This window comes from Piliocolobus tephrosceles, chromosome 2 (genome assembly GCF_002776525.5).
Source record: "Piliocolobus tephrosceles isolate RC106 chromosome 2, ASM277652v3, whole genome shotgun sequence".
Classification (NCBI taxonomy): domain Eukaryota; kingdom Metazoa; phylum Chordata; class Mammalia; order Primates; family Cercopithecidae; genus Piliocolobus; species Piliocolobus tephrosceles.
The window spans coordinates 28,299,771-28,315,559 of record NC_045435.1 but is presented as its reverse complement, the minus strand read 5'-3'; the positions used below and the strand labels follow the sequence as shown (position 1 = coordinate 28,315,559).

General features: G+C 40.1%; 1 protein-coding gene across 1 annotated transcript in view; it reads left to right on the top strand.

Annotated features, from left to right (window-relative positions):
* The window catches only part of SLC9C1 (solute carrier family 9 member C1), a 132,777-nt gene extending 118,515 nt beyond the window's left edge, over window positions 1-14,262 (top strand). The window contains 3 exon segments of the mRNA XM_023211500.3: window positions 3,396-3,451; window positions 3,577-3,626; window positions 14,123-14,262. Of these exon segments, the coding sequence (XP_023067268.3) occupies window positions 3,396-3,451; window positions 3,577-3,626; window positions 14,123-14,262 (246 nt within the window).
* Window positions 14,263-15,789: the final 1,527 nt, after the last annotated feature.

The window sequence follows — 15,789 nt, the reverse complement described above, 5'->3', positions numbered from 1 at the left end:
CATGGTTCTCATCTCTGTCATTTCGTTTATGACCTTCTCTGCATTAATTAGTCTAGCTGTCAATTCTTCCACTCTTTTTTCAAGATTTTTAGTTTCTTTGCACTGGGTACGTAATTCCTCCTTTAGCTCTGAGAAGTTTGATGGACTGAAGCCTTCTTCTTCTCTCATCTCATCAAAATCATTCTCTGACCAGCTTTGATCCATTGCTGGCGATGGGCTGTGCTCCTTTGCAGGAGGAGATGCGCTCTTATTTTTTGAATTTCCAGCTTTTCTGCCCTGCTTTTTCCCCATCTTTGTGGTTTTATCTGTCTCTGGTCTTTGATGATGGTGACGTACTGATGGGGTTTTGATATAGGTGTCCTTCCTGTTTGATAGTTTTCCTTCTGACAGTCAGGACCCTCAGCTATAGGTCTGTTGGAGATTGCTTGAGGTCCACTCCAGACCCTGTTTGCCTGGGTATCAGCAGCAGAGGTTGCAGAAGATAGGATATTGCTGAACAGCGAGTGCACCTGTCTGATTCTTGCTTTGGAAGCTTCCTCTCAGGGGTGTACTCCACCCTGTGAGGTGTGGTGTGTCAGACTGCCCCTAGTGGGGGATGTCTCCCAGTTAGGCTACTCAGGGGTCAGTGACCCACTTGAGCAGGCAGACTGCCCCTTCTCAGATCTCAACCTCCGTGTTGGGAGATCCACTGCTCTCTTCAAAGCTGTCAGACAGAGTCGTTCGCATCTGGACAGGCCTCTGCTGCTTTAGCTGAGCCCTGTCCCCAGAGGCGGAGTCTACAGAGACAGGCAGGTTTCCTTGAGCTGCTGTGAGCTCCACCCAGGTCGAGCTTCCCAGCGGCTTTATTTACCTACTTAAGCCTCAGCGATGGCGGGCGCCCCTCCCCCAGCCTCGCTGCTGCCTTGCGGTTAGATTGCCACAGACTGCTGTGTTAGCACGGAGGGAGGCTCCGTGGGCGTGGGACCCTCCTGGCCAGGTGTGGGATATAATCTCCGGTGTGCCGGTGTTACAGCGCAGTATTGGGGTGGGAGTTACCCGATTTTCCAGGTGTTGTGTGTCTCAGTTCCCCTGGCTAGGAAAAGGGACTCCCTTCCCCCTCGCGCTTCCCAGGTGAGGCGATGCCTCGCCCTGCTTCAGCTCTCACTGGTCGGGCTGCAGCAGCTGACCAGCACCGATTGTCCGGTGCTCCCGAGTGAGATGACCCCAGTACCTCAGTTGAAAATGCAGAAATCACCGGTCTTCTGTGTCGCTCGTGCTGGGAGATGGAGATTGAAGCTGTTCCTATTCGGCCATCTTGCTCCGCCCCACAAATATATGTTAAATGAAAGATGATCATAGGCTCTGTGATAAGTTGAAGATGTTCTTCATCCAAGTGCCCTGGCTTTTAAGAGGACAACACTCTTCTCCAGTACCCAAGTTTCCATCCCTCATGAAGGAAGGATGTTCACTCTCTCCAAAAAGTATTTTGGAGACCTTGGGAAAAAGTTTCCTCAAATCTTTCCTATTTATTGCTTGTTGAATGGAATTCATGGCAGAATAGCATAAGGGTCAAGTATGAGAATTCCTGGATTTGACTCTAGATTCTACCACTTAATAGCCATGTGACCTTGGGCAAATTTTTTAACCTACAGAAGCATCATTTTTTTCATCTACAAAAGAGTGATAATAGCAATACCCACCTCTGTAGAGATCAAAGAAGTGAAAAGTACACTGCACAGTCCTTGGCACAAAAAGCAATTCCTATACACAGTTTCCATTATTTTCGGCTCATGCCTTCTCAAGACAGAAAACTACTTCTCCAAACGTCTTTGACTCTTCCCATATTCTCTGAAAAGCATGGATACATGCACCTATTCTAATTCTTCGAAACACAGTTGCTCCTGAAGGCTAGAGAATAGCAAAGGGAAATAACAATAGAAAAGTAGATGAGGAGGACATTTAAAATAAAATATTAGATGACTTCTAGAGCCCATTGACAAGACCATCTTTTTTTTTTTTTTTTTTAACAATGCTACCTTAGCATATTTGGAGGAATTGAAGGAGGAAAACTAATGTTTTTCATGTACCTAGCCTCAAAGAGTGCTGCTTTTCCATCAGTTAAAAAAGATGATGGCATGATGGCTGTTAATGAAGCAGGAGTGTAAAAATAAAAGTTTGTTAAATGACACGAAAATTAGCTATTAAGACATGTAAAGAAAATCATCAAATTTTGTTGTTTAGTAGATGCTTTTTCTCCCTGAAGTTAGAACCTGGCTGTGTTAGAGTCAGCTCTCTTCCCAGGATCCCAAAACCTTTTCTCATCACTACCATTCCAGGGTTGTGGCTTTCTCTTTATGTAATAAAAAGTCCATCAAAGTTGTGGGGGAAGGAAAGACAGATCACACTGTTACTGTGTCTATGTAGAAAGAAGTAGACATAAGAAACTCCATTTTGATCTGTACTAAGAACAATTCTTCTGCCTTGAGATGCTGCTAATCTGTAACCCTAGCCCCAACCCTGTGCTCGCAAAAACATGTGCTGTATCGACTCAGGGTTTAATGGTTTTAGAGCTGTGCAGGATGTGCTTTGTTAAAAATGTGTTTGCAGGCAGCATGCTTGGTAAAAGTCATCGCCATTCTCCAGTCTCGAGTACCCAAGGACAAAATGCACTGCAGAAGGCCGCAGAGACTTCTGCCCAAGAAAGCTTGGGTATCGTCCAAGGTCTCTCCCCACTGAGACAGCCTGAGATATGGCCTCATGGGAAGGGAAAGACCTGAATGTCCCCCAGCCCGACACCCGTAAAGGGTCTGTGCTGAGGAGAATTAGTGAAAGAGGAAGGCCACTTTGCAGTTGAGATAAGAGGAAGGCATCTGTCTCCTGCTCATCCCTGGGAATGGAATGTCTCAGTGTAAAACCCAATCATATGTTCTATTTACTGAGATAGGAGAAAACCGCCTTATGGCTGGAGGTGAGGCATGCTGGTGGCAATACTGCTCTTTACTGCACTGAGATGTTTGTGTAAAGTCAAACATAAATCTGGCCTACATGCACATCGAGGCACAGCACCTTTCCTTAAATTTATTTATGACACAGAGTCCTTTGCTCACATGTTTTCCTGCTGACCCTCTCCTCATCATTACCCTGTAGTCCTGCCACATCTCCCTCTCCAAGATAATAGAGATAGTGATCAATAAATACTGAGGGAACTCAGAGACCAGTGCTGGCGCGGGTCCTCCATATGCTGAGCGCCAGTCCCCTGGGTCCACTTTTCTTCCTCTATACTTTGTCTCTGTGTCTTATTTCTTTTCTCAGTCTCTCATCTCCACCTTGCAAGAAATACCCACAGGTGTGGAGGGGCAGGCCCCCTTCAAAAAGGCCTATCATCACGTCAAGTAACAAAGTGTTTTGAATCCCAGGATGGAGCACACAGTGCTGCCACTGCCAGGAGTCCCCAGCCTTGCTCCCTGCTCTGTAGACTGAATTCTACCAGCCCTGCTTTATAAATCTGACCCTTATTAACAGTCTCAGAATTTGAGTCCTGTCTCCTGTCTCAATTTCTAGATGCAAGAGCCTGCACATTTTCTTAATGATCTCAATGACAAAGTTCAACTGTAAGAAGTCCCTTAGAATAAACCTAGGAAAGTCAGGTAAGCCACTCTGGTTTCCTCAGTAGGATCAGGAGCACATCTGTCCCTGGAGATACAGACTGAAGCCAAAGTTACTTGCCCTTTGTGTGACAGTGTGAATTATAGCTCTCTCCACTAGTCAGATGATTCTTCTAATTACAGTGTTTCTAAGCTGTGATTTAGAGAATTAACTTTAAAATAAGACTCCTTTATCTAGATTTCTGAAAACTTCATAGTATTCTGGTTTCCTCTATATATACTGCTACTTAATCTCACAAATTGGCTGCTCTCAATTTAGCAGGTTATTTTTCAGGCTACCATGTACTGTTGGAAGATATAAAAAGATAAGTTAAGGCTTCACTTCTCAAGTGTTTATGTTCTAGTTAAGGAGACAAAACCTACCAGAAGGCAATTAAATAATCACAAAAGATACACTGTGGATAACACCAGCTGAAGTTAAAGGAATTCAAGAGAGAAATGGCTGGCTGTGGGAATGAGCAAAGTCTTTGTAAAGAAAGGAAGAGGATGTTCACGAGAGAGGATAAAGGAAAGCAAGACTTTTGGGGAACAATGAGGAGGACAGTCTGACAGTTAACTGTTCAAAATGTGTCTATGGGGAAATATTTGTGTGTATGCTTTATGTGATTTTATGTTACATAAATCATATCACTAAGTTAAAAAATAAAAGCCATCAGATAAAGAGGTTTATCTCCATTTTAAAAATGTAATTCTTCAGGCTGGGCACGGTGGCTCACGCCTGTAATCCCAGCACTTTGGCAGTCCGAGGTGGGTGGATCATGAGGTCAGGAGTTCAAGACCAGCCTGACCAAGGCGGTGAAACCCCATCTCTATTCAAAATACAAAAATTAGCCAGGCACGGTGGCAGATGCCTGTAATCCCAGCTACTTAGGAGGCTGAGGCAGAAAAATCACTTGAACCCAGGCAGTCGAGGTTCGAGGTTACAGTGAGCCGATATCATGCCATTGCACTCCAGCCTGGGCAACAGAGTGAGACTTCATCTCAAAATAGATATGTGTATATATATATATATATGCATGTATATATATTTCTTCCATGCCACCTCCATATTTTAAAAATGTGGCCATATTTAAAAGTAGATTTTAAAGCTTAAAATACCCTTTGAAAAAGTATTTGCAAGATAAATTTAATGGCAGATTAGAGACTTTCAGTGTGCCTCAGCCACTTGGAAATAGCAAGATAGTGCATAAAAATTATCTCCATGAGCATAGAAGGAAATTCAAGAAGGAAATTGGGAATCCACTGGAATCATGAGGGACAAGCAGATCCCAGAGAGGAGAACACTGGCAAACACCCCCCCATGACAGCATCTACCTCATAAAAGTGAGTGAAGCCCCAGTATATGAGAGAAGTAGAGAGCTTCTCTTTGTGACTCATCTTTCTACTGGAGCTCCAAGCAACCTAGGCCAAGGGAGACCACTTTGTTTCTCCCTAGCCCTTGAGTTAACTTAGGAGAAAGGCACTGGAGAAAGTTGTAGACGTTTTCCCAGACCTGGGATGAGAGCAGGATGCCATTTTTAATCCAGTCACATAAAAAGTCAGTCATTCTTGGATGACTCAGCAGTGTGGCTATGCAAGCATTTCAGTCTCAGGCCAGAGATTGAACACCCTGTTCTGGAGCAGAACACTGCCAGAATTGTGGAAAGTGCCTCAACAGTAGGTGCTAGAATTGTGCTTTTCCCCGTTGCAAGTCTAGGGTAGGAGGAAAACTGCTACACCTGTAGTTTCTCCTGGGTAGTGAGACTTGCAGCCAAGGCCAGCTTGGCAACCAGGAACTTATCTGTATGTGCCATTGCTGGGTGCCTTATCCTACTCCCCTGAGACTGTGGTTCAATGGGGCCCTCTCTGCTCAAACTCCAGGTAGAAATACAGGTATTTGGAGCAGTCATTCTCCTTGTTCAGCATCCTAAGCCATCCCACCCTTCCTGGACACAGATAATGATGCAGTGGGGCTCCCTCTGCTCCCCACCCAGTCAGATCTCAGGTGTTCAGAGCACCCATTTGCCTTGTTCAGCAGCTTGAGCCACACAACCCTTTCTGAACATAGATCATGGTACAGTGGGGCTCTCTGCTCCACACCCAGGCAGACTTCCAGGCATTTGGAATACCCATTCACCTGGTTCAGCAACCTAAGCTGTGCCATCCTCCCTAGATATAGATTGTGGTGCAGAAGGGCTGTCTCTGCCCCAAGCCCAGGGAGATCTCCAGACATTTGGGGCACCTGTTTGCCTGGTTCAAGAGCCTGAGCCACCCCATCCTTTCTGCACATAGATCATGGTATGGCAGGATTCTCTCCACTTCACACTTAGGCAGATCTCCAGGCATTTGGATTACTCACTCACTGGATCAGCAACCTGGCCCACCCCATCCTTTCTGTGCAGAGAGATCTGGTGTGTGGGAACTCTTTCTCTGCTTCATGCCCAGGCAGATCACCAGGCATTCAGAGTACCCACTGACCTGGTTCAACAGCCTGAGCCACCCCATCCTTCCTGAATCATGATGCACTGGGACTGTCTGCTCCATGCCCAGGCAGATCTCCAGGCATTCAGATTATGCACTCACTGGATCAGCAGCCTGACCTAACTGCTCCCCGCTCTTCCTGTGCAGATATTTTGATACAGGGGGAGCTTCTCTGCTCCATGCTCACACAGATCTGCAGGCATTCAGAGCACCTGCTTCCTTGGACCAGCAGCCTGAGTCATCCTACCCCTCCTGTGCAGAGGTCTTGGTGCAGGGGGGCCATCTCTGCTCCACACACAAGCAGATCTCAGACATCTGAAGCACCCACTCTTCTAGATTAGGAGCTTAGGTTGCCCCACATCCCTGTGCAGAGAACTCAGAGCCAAGGTTTCCCAACTCCATTCCCAGACACACCAGTGAGTACCTGGTGGACACCCACTGGTTCTCTATTGGCACTAGTTCTTGCACCTGCTATCAGGAGACCTGCAGAAAGACCTGCCCAGTCAAGACATGCCCTTTATGGCTCCTACTCCCCATCCCCTCAGGGCTGAGCAGAGAACTCAGACCACTGTGCATATTAGGAATTAGCCCATTGCCTAAAACAATAGTTTCTGCCAGTAAACATGGATCAAGTATATACCTAAACACATTGGCCACAGCCAGCTCTTACTGTAAGTGCCATCTACACACTTGTAGGATGAACTAAACAGCCCAATATAAAACCTGCCGAAAGTCTTATTAAGACATAGAGCTATAGTAGCATAGCCAAAACAGCATTCTCTATAGTCATACCACCTAGGCAGTGGGGAAAAGGGAATGGAAAAATAAAAAATAAACTAATAATAATATTGTTAAAGGGAAAAAAGGAAAATTCTACTCACATAAAAAGAATTACAAAAATTAGAAGTGCCAGTGTCTCCAGATGAGAAGGAACCCATGCAAGAATTCTGACACCATGAAAAAATCTGAATGTAGTAACACCAGCAAAGGATTGCACTAGCTCTCCAACAATGGTCCCTAACCAAAATGTAAACTCAGTGATACAGATAAGGCAGTCAAAGCATGGATTGTAAGGAAGATTAATGAGATCCAAGACAAAGTTGGAAATTAACACAAAAAAACCTTAAAATAATCCAGGAAATGAAAGAAGAGATAAACACCTTAAAAAGAAATCAATCAGGGCTTCTGGAATTGGAAAACTCACCCAAAAATTTCCAAATATGATTGAAAACTTTATCAATAGACTAAACCAAGGAGAAGAATGAATTTCAGAGCTTGAAGACCACTCTTTTGAAGTAACCCAGTCCACCTGAAATAAAGTTTAAAAAAATTTTAAAAATGAGGAAAGTCTTTGAGAAATATGGGATTATATAAAGAGATCAAACCTATGAATTATTGGCATTCCCTAGAGAAGGAGAAAAGTCAAACAATCTGTAGAATATATTTCAGGAAATAATTCAAGAAAACTTCTTTAATCTTGCTAGAGATGTAGATATCCAGATACAAAAACCTAGAGACAGTATACAAAATGAACATCCCCAACACATATAGTCACCAGACTGTCCAAGGTCAATGCCAAAGAAAAACTTTTAAAGTCAGAGAAATAGGGTAGATAACATACAACGGGAACTCCATGAGGCCAACAGCAGACTTCTCAGCAGAAACTTTACAAGCCAGGAGAGACTAGGGGCCTATATTCATCATTCTGAAAGAAAGAAAATTCCAACCAAGAATTTCATATCCTGCCAAACTAAGCTTTATAAGCAAAGGAAAATTAAAATATTTTCCAGACAAGAAAGTGCTAAGGGAATTCATTACCATGAGACCACCCTTACAAGAGACTGTTAAGAGACTTCTAAACAAGGAAACAAAAGAATGGCACCTGCTACCACAAAAACTTACCTATGTACATACCTTGCAGGCCATATAAAACAAAAGCACAATAGAAACTGCACAATAGACAGCTAAAAACTTCACAGTAGTATCAAAATTTACATATCAATATGAATCTTGAATGTAAATGGTCTAAACACCACCATGTAAAAGGCATAGAGTAGCAAGTTGAATTTAAAAAACAAGACCTATCCTTCAAGAAACCCATCTCACACATAATGACACCAATGAGCTAAAAGTAAAGGGCTAGAGAAAGATCTACCATGCAAATGGAAAACAAAAAAGAGCAGGGGTCACTATTTTTGTACCAGATAAAACAGACTTTACATTGGAAACAGTAAAAAAGGACAAAGAAGTGCATTATGTAATAATAAGGGATTCAATTTAACAAGAAGACGTAACCATCCTAAATTTATATGCACCCAATATTGGAGCACCTAAGTTCATAAAACACATACTTCTAGATGTATGAAAAGGCTTAGATAGTTACACAATAATAGTGAGGGACTTCAACTCCCCACTGAGAGTATTAGACAGATTGAGGCAGAAAAGTGACAAAGAAATTCTGAACTTTAACTCAACACTTGGACCTAATAGACATCTACTGCATACTCCACCCATCAACCACAATATATATTATTCTCATCTGCACACAAAAAATATTCCAAGACTGACCACATGCTCAGCCATAAAGCAAGTCTCAATCAATTCAAAAGAATCAAAATCATACCAACCATACTGTTGGACAGCAGTGGGATAAAAATAGAAATGAATACCAAGAAGATCTTTCAAAACCATACAATTACATAGAAATTAAACAACTGACTTCTGACTGATGTTTGAGTAGACAATTAAATCAAGGCAAAAATCAAAAAAATACTTTGAAATAAATGAAAACAGAGACACAACATACCAACGTCTCTGGGATACAGCAAAACCAGTGTTAAGCATAAAGTTTATAACACTAAATGCCTACCTCAAAAGTTAGAAAGATCTCAAATTAACAATCTAATTTCACAACTAGAGGAACTAGAAAAACAAGAACAAATGAGCTACAAAGCTAGCAGAAGAAAAGAAATAACTAAAATCAGAGAAGAACTGAACAAAATTAAGACAGAAAAATCCATACAAAGAATCAATGGAAATAAAGTAGGTTTTTTGAAAGGATAAACAAAATCAGTATATCACTAACTAGATTAAAGAAAAAAGAGAGATCCAAATAAGCACAATCAGAAATGACAAAGGTGACATTGTTACCAATCCCACAGAAATACAAAGGATCCTTGGAGACTATTATAAACACCTCTACACACACAAACTAGAAAATATAGAAGAAATGGTGTATCAGTCCATTTTCGTGCTGCTGATAAAGACATACTTGAGACTGGGCAATTTATGAAAGAAAGAGGTTTACTGGATTTACAGTTCCATGTGGCTGGGAGGCTTCACAATTATGGCAGAAGGTGAAAGACACATCTCATATAGTGGCAGACAAGAGAAGAGAGCTTGGGCAGGGAAACTCCCCCTTATATAATCATCAGATCTCATGAGACTTATTCACTATCATGAGAACAGCACAGGAAAGACTTGTCCCCATGATTCAACTACCTCCCATCAGGTCTCTTCCACAACATGTGGGAATTTAAGATGAGATTTGGGTGGAAACACAGCTAAATCATATCAAATAGATAAATTTCCGGGACCACACAATCTCCCAAGATCAAATCAGGAAGAAATTGGAAAACTGAACAGACCAATATCAGGTTTCAAAATTGAATCCCCCAAAAAAAACCTACCAACCAAAAAAAAAAAAAAAAACAGAAAATGCCCAGGGCAGATGGATTCACAGCCAAATTCTACCAGATACACAAAGAGAAGAAGACCTAATACCAATTCTACTGAAACTATTTCAAAAAAAATCAATGAGAAGGAACTCCTTCCTAACTCATTCTACAAAGCCAACATCACTCTGATACCAAAATCTGGCAAAACACAATGAAAAAAGAAAACTACAGGCCAATATTCCCAATCAACATAGATGTGGAAATTCTCAACCAAATTTTAGCAAATTAAATCCAGCAGCACATCCAAGAGTTAATATACCATGATCAAGTAGGCTTTATTTCTGGGATACAAGGCTGGTTCAACATCCAGCAAATCAATAACTGTGGTTCACCACATAAACAGAATCAAAAACAAAACCATATGATCATCTCAATAGACATAAAGGAAGCTTTTGATAAGATCCAATATCTCTTCATGATAAAAAGCCTCAACAGACTAGGCACTGAAGGAACACACTTCAAAATAATAGGAACCATCAAGCTCCTATTATTTTTGGGACAAGTCCACAGCCAATATCATACTGAATGGGCAAAAGCTGGAACCATTCCCTTTGAGAACTGGAACAAGAAAAGGATGCCCATTCCCACTACTCCTATTCAACATAATACTAGAAATGCCAGCCAAAGCAATTAGGCAGAAGAAAGAAATAAAAGTCATCCAAATAAGAAAAAGAAGTCAAACTATTTCTCTTTGCAGGCAATATGATTTTATATTTAAAACACCCTAAGGACTCTACCAAAAGGCTTCTGGAGGTGACAAACAACTTCAGCAAAGTTTCAGGATGCAGAATCAATGTACAAAAATCAGTAGGATTTCTATACAGCAATGTTCAAGGTGAGAGTCAAATCAAGAACACACTCCCATTTACAATATCCACACACACACACACACATACAAACCTTAGGAATACATGCAACCAAGGAGGTAAAAGATTTCTATAAAGAGAATGACAAAATACTGCTGAAAGAAATCACAGATGACATAAACAAATGAAGAAACATTCCATGCTTGTGGATTGGAAGAATAAATATTGTTAAAATAGCCATACTGCCCAAAACAATCTACAGATTCAACACTATTCATATTGAATTACCAACATAATTTTTCACAGAATTAGAAAAAAATAGCCAGGTGTGGTGGCTCATGCCTGTAATTCCAGCACTTTAGGAGGCCGAGGCAGATGAATTGCGAGGTCAGGAGTTTGAGACCACCCTGGCCAACATGGTGAAACCCCATCTCTACTAAAAATACAAAACATTAGCTGGGTTTCGTAGTGGGCACCTGTAATCCCAACTACTCAGGAGGCTGAGGCAGAAGAACCACTTGAACCCAGGAGGCAGAGGTTGCAGTGAGCCAAGATCACGCCATTGCACTCCAGCTTGGGCGACAGTGCGAGACTCTGTCTCAAAAAAAAAAAAAAAAGAAAAGAAAAACAAAAAGCCAGGGCATCACAATACTATAAATGCATAGTAACCAAAGCAGCATGCTGTTCTCCAAACAGAATAGAGAACCTATAAACAATCTAGTCGTCAACAAAGTTGACAATACAAGCAATGGGGAAAGGACTCCCTATTCAATAACTGGTACTAGGATAACTGACTAGCCATATACAGAGGAATGAAACTGAAACTATTTCATTCTTTCCCCTACCTTTCACCATATACAAAACTTCACTCAAGATGGATTAAAGGTTTAAATGGAAGACCTCGAACTATAAAAATCCTAGAAGACAACCTAGGAAGCACTATTCTCGACACTGGCCTTGGCAAATAATTTATGACTAAGTCTTCAAAAGCAATTGCAACAAAAACAGAAACTGACAAGGAGGACCTAATTAAACTAAAGAGTTTCTGCACAGCAGAAGAAACTATCAGTAGAATAAACAGACAACCTACAGTATGGGAGAAAATACTCCCAAACTGTGCATTCGACAAAAGCCTAATATCCAGAATTTATAAAGAACTTAAACAATTGAACAAAAAACAACCCCATTAAAAATGCATGAAAGACATGGACAGGTGCGTCTCAAATGAAGACATATAAGCAGCCAACAAACATGAAAAAGTGCTTATCATCACCAATCATTAGAGAAATGCAAATCAAAACCACAATGAGATACTATCTCACACCATTCAGAATGACTGTTATTAAAAAGTCAAAAACAACAGATATGAGGAGGCTGCAGAGAAAAGGAAATGTATACATTGTTGGTGGGAATGTAAACTAGTTCAGCCACTATGGATAGTAGTTTGGAGATATCTCAAAGAACTTAAAACAGAACTACCATTTGATACAGCAATGGCATTACTGGAGATTATATATACATGCAAATTATTCTACCAAAAAGACACATGCACTTGCATGTTCATCATAGCACCACTTACAATAAATAGCAAAGACATGGAATCAACCGAGGTGTTCATCAGTGGTGGGTTGAATGAAGAAAATGTGGTTCATATATGCCATGAAATACTATACAGCCATAAAAAAGACCCAAATCATGTCCTTTGCAGCAATATGGATGCAGCTGAAACCCATTATCCTAAGCAAATTAACACAGCAAAAGAAAACCAAATATTGCATGTTCTCACCTATAAGTGGGAGTTAAACATTGGGTACTCATGGATGTAAAGATGGCAGCATTAGACACCGGGGATTTCTACAGAGGGAAGGGAGTGAGGGGTCAAGGGTTGAAACACTAACTGCTGGGTATTATGCTCAGTACCCGGGTGATGGAATTATTTGAATCCCAAGCCCAGCATAATGCAATATACCCAGGTAACAAACTTGCACATGTATCCCCAGAATCTAAAATAAAAATTGGAAAAAAAAGATTTTTTTAAATTATTGCCCAAAGAATACTTTCATATATTATCAGCAGATATTCTCTTTTTTGTATATTGAATTTAACTCAGAATGATTTAGGTAATGTTTAATGCATTAATCTCTTTTACCTCAAGAAAGTAATACTGTCATAGAAAGCAGAAGGAAATACAAGAAGGTGCTGGAGATTGATAATCTTCCTGGCAGGAGGACACCCAAGTCAGCAGTTTCTTATACAATCCTATAATAATAAAAGCAGTTCAAGAATGGTCCAAAAAAAGAATTAATTGCTTACAATAAGATCAATATCTGTACCTTGGAATAATGTGTACAAGATGATTAGGAAAACACTGTAATTTCAACAGGCAAACTATGAACAACCAATTCAAGTAAAAGACAATACCTAACAATGGGGAAAACAGTAATCTAAGAAATGCAAATTTTAAAAAAGTAAAGTATTGGCATTTGCTTTTCTAATTGACGAATTTTTTATTCATTGGTAAAATATATTTCCTTTGAAATAGAAGAGGAAATAGATGAAAATTGAGGGATATTGATTTTCTCATATTTTGCTGGTAGAAGAGTAATAACAACTTGTAACAAAGTTAGAAGAATGCTCACACACTTTGAATTAGTGATTATACTTCCAGGAATTAATACAAAGTAAATTATTCTTACAGTAAATGTGTACAAAACATCCAAGGCACCGCTACTTCTAATGACAAAAGAAAGAGCTCAAGTGTCTAACAACAAGATTGTCTATAGAACATCCATATGAGGAAATATCGTGCAACCATTAAAAGGGTTGGTTGTACAGGTCAATGTAAAATATGAAGAGGAAGGCAAAATATGCAACATACAACATATACACATCTTTCGACATGAAAAGGGTCTAGAAAAGATCAATACAAATTATTTAATTATGGAATTAGAAGGATGAGAGTAGGAGTGGTTTTGTTCACTTCTCTCATTTTATGTGGTTCTATTGATTTTATAATCAAAAACATGATTATGAAACTATTAAACATGAAATATAAATTATTTGAAAGTTATTTATTTCTTCTTAACACTCTTTGCATTCAGCAATACTGGTTTGATGAGAGGGGGTTTTTATAGTCTGAACTGAAGCTCAATGAGTGGTAATGGATTAAGTCAATGCTTCTCACAATGGACAGTCCTCCTCCTGACAATCCATAAACTATACCTGTTCATTTTAGCAGGCATCAGTGGCTTCTCAGACTCTGACTCCTAGGTTAAATCATTCTGCCACCACTCTATGAATGACAAGGGATTCACACTCACGTGCTTAATTCCTTCCTTGGCCTTAGCAAAAATGACCAAGTGTTTCTTATGGGAATTAAATTGACCCTCTAATACATCCTACTCTGGGTTGTAAGTCAATGTTGAAAAATACCAAAGCCCTCTATATTTTTGTTTTTTCTTTGCACTTCTATTAGGAAAGAGTGAGACTTTTATGAAGACCGAAGCATGTATTAATGCTGTGGCTATGAGAGGTGTCCTGCGACAGAAACACACTTCCCTACATCAAGAAGGAACAACTTCAAGTTGGATCCTGTGTGGACGATCTTGGTGCTAAACAGAAAAGAAGTTTGGACCTTGAGACCAGCCAGTTCAACATATATACTTTTTGCAAAATTTCCTTGATTTAAAATATTTGTTATTTTAAATATACAAAACATTTTAGAAAACCTTAGAGTAAATTTTAGTCTTAGAGCCAGAAAATAAGCTTATAGCCATCCAGATATTTCGCATATTGCTCTTACAGCAATAATGGTTTGGTTCACTTTATGAAAAATAAAATGTATTAAAATATAGTTTAAATGTTGTTCTTGATCCAAGTATTGATTTGTTTCACTCATTGCACTTCACTCATCTTGGTAGCTTTCAGAGAATTAGAATAGTGAGGAACGAAAACTGATTCAGACTGAATCAGGCAACTTAGGCCTAAGTGAAACTTTCAGTAATCATTTTATTCACCATTATACTCACAGCAATGAGCACAATGCCTGGCGTGTAATTTTAGAAAATAGTCTGAACAGTGAAGAGTTAGTCCATGCTTTCTCTATTTTAGGCATCCAACACATGCCATATAGTTATGATGAACTCATTTTGTAACAATCATATGAGGTAAGTACAATTATTCCCAATTTATGAATGAGTAAACTGAAAATCTTACAACTAGGAAGAGGCAGAGCAGAGATTTGAAGACAAGTTATAAAACATATCCCTCTAATATGGTAAGCCCTAAATACATATCTGAAGAATTACTAAATATTTAAAGCTATGTCTTCAGAGTCAGACTTCCACCTGGGGGTTTGGAAATCTGAATGCTATGCCAAATAACTGGTGGTGGGCACAGTTTTAGAAGCCAAGTATGGCGACTCCTGTCACAAAAGTGTCCTTGTAGAAAAGACAGCTTGGTTTGTTTCTGCTGACAAAGTCAAATCCAACTGCTGCCACTTCTCTCCACAGCTAACCATAACCAATTTTTTTCCCAGTGATTATTACCTGACAGCTGTTAAGTGTTTAAGGAATCCCATTAATGAGTACCCCTCCTCTCCTGAGTTCTGAACCAACTGAAAATTGTGATAAAGGGTTAAAGCAGATGGAGATTGAAACATTCACAAGCTCACCATTGTTACTCATGGAGCTGACATTAGATAATGTGGTTGCCTTCTTTACCCTAGAATTGGAAAGATTGGCTACTATAGGCATTTGTCATTAAGCTTAATGCATAGGTGAGAACAGTAGAAAATGCAGGATTTCTAAGACTAAATTTACTCCAAAAATATCAGGAAGAAGGGGATTAACAAATAATGTCCAGGTTCTACTTCCAAATTCATCAACCAAATAAACCACCTCTCTTCAGTAGAACAAATGAGAAAATGAAGATGGGCAGCAATATAAAGGCAATGGAGAGTTCAGCCCTTGATCTAGAGCAGGCACCAGGAGAGGGAAGAAGTGTTTTCCACCAACAGTAGCTGTTACTTAAGGAGAGCCTAATGTATCTTCTGATACGCTATTCTGAGTGCTTTTTCCTCATTAGCTTATGCAGTCATCATATGAATTTTGGGAGGTACGTACCATCATTAGTTCCATTTTG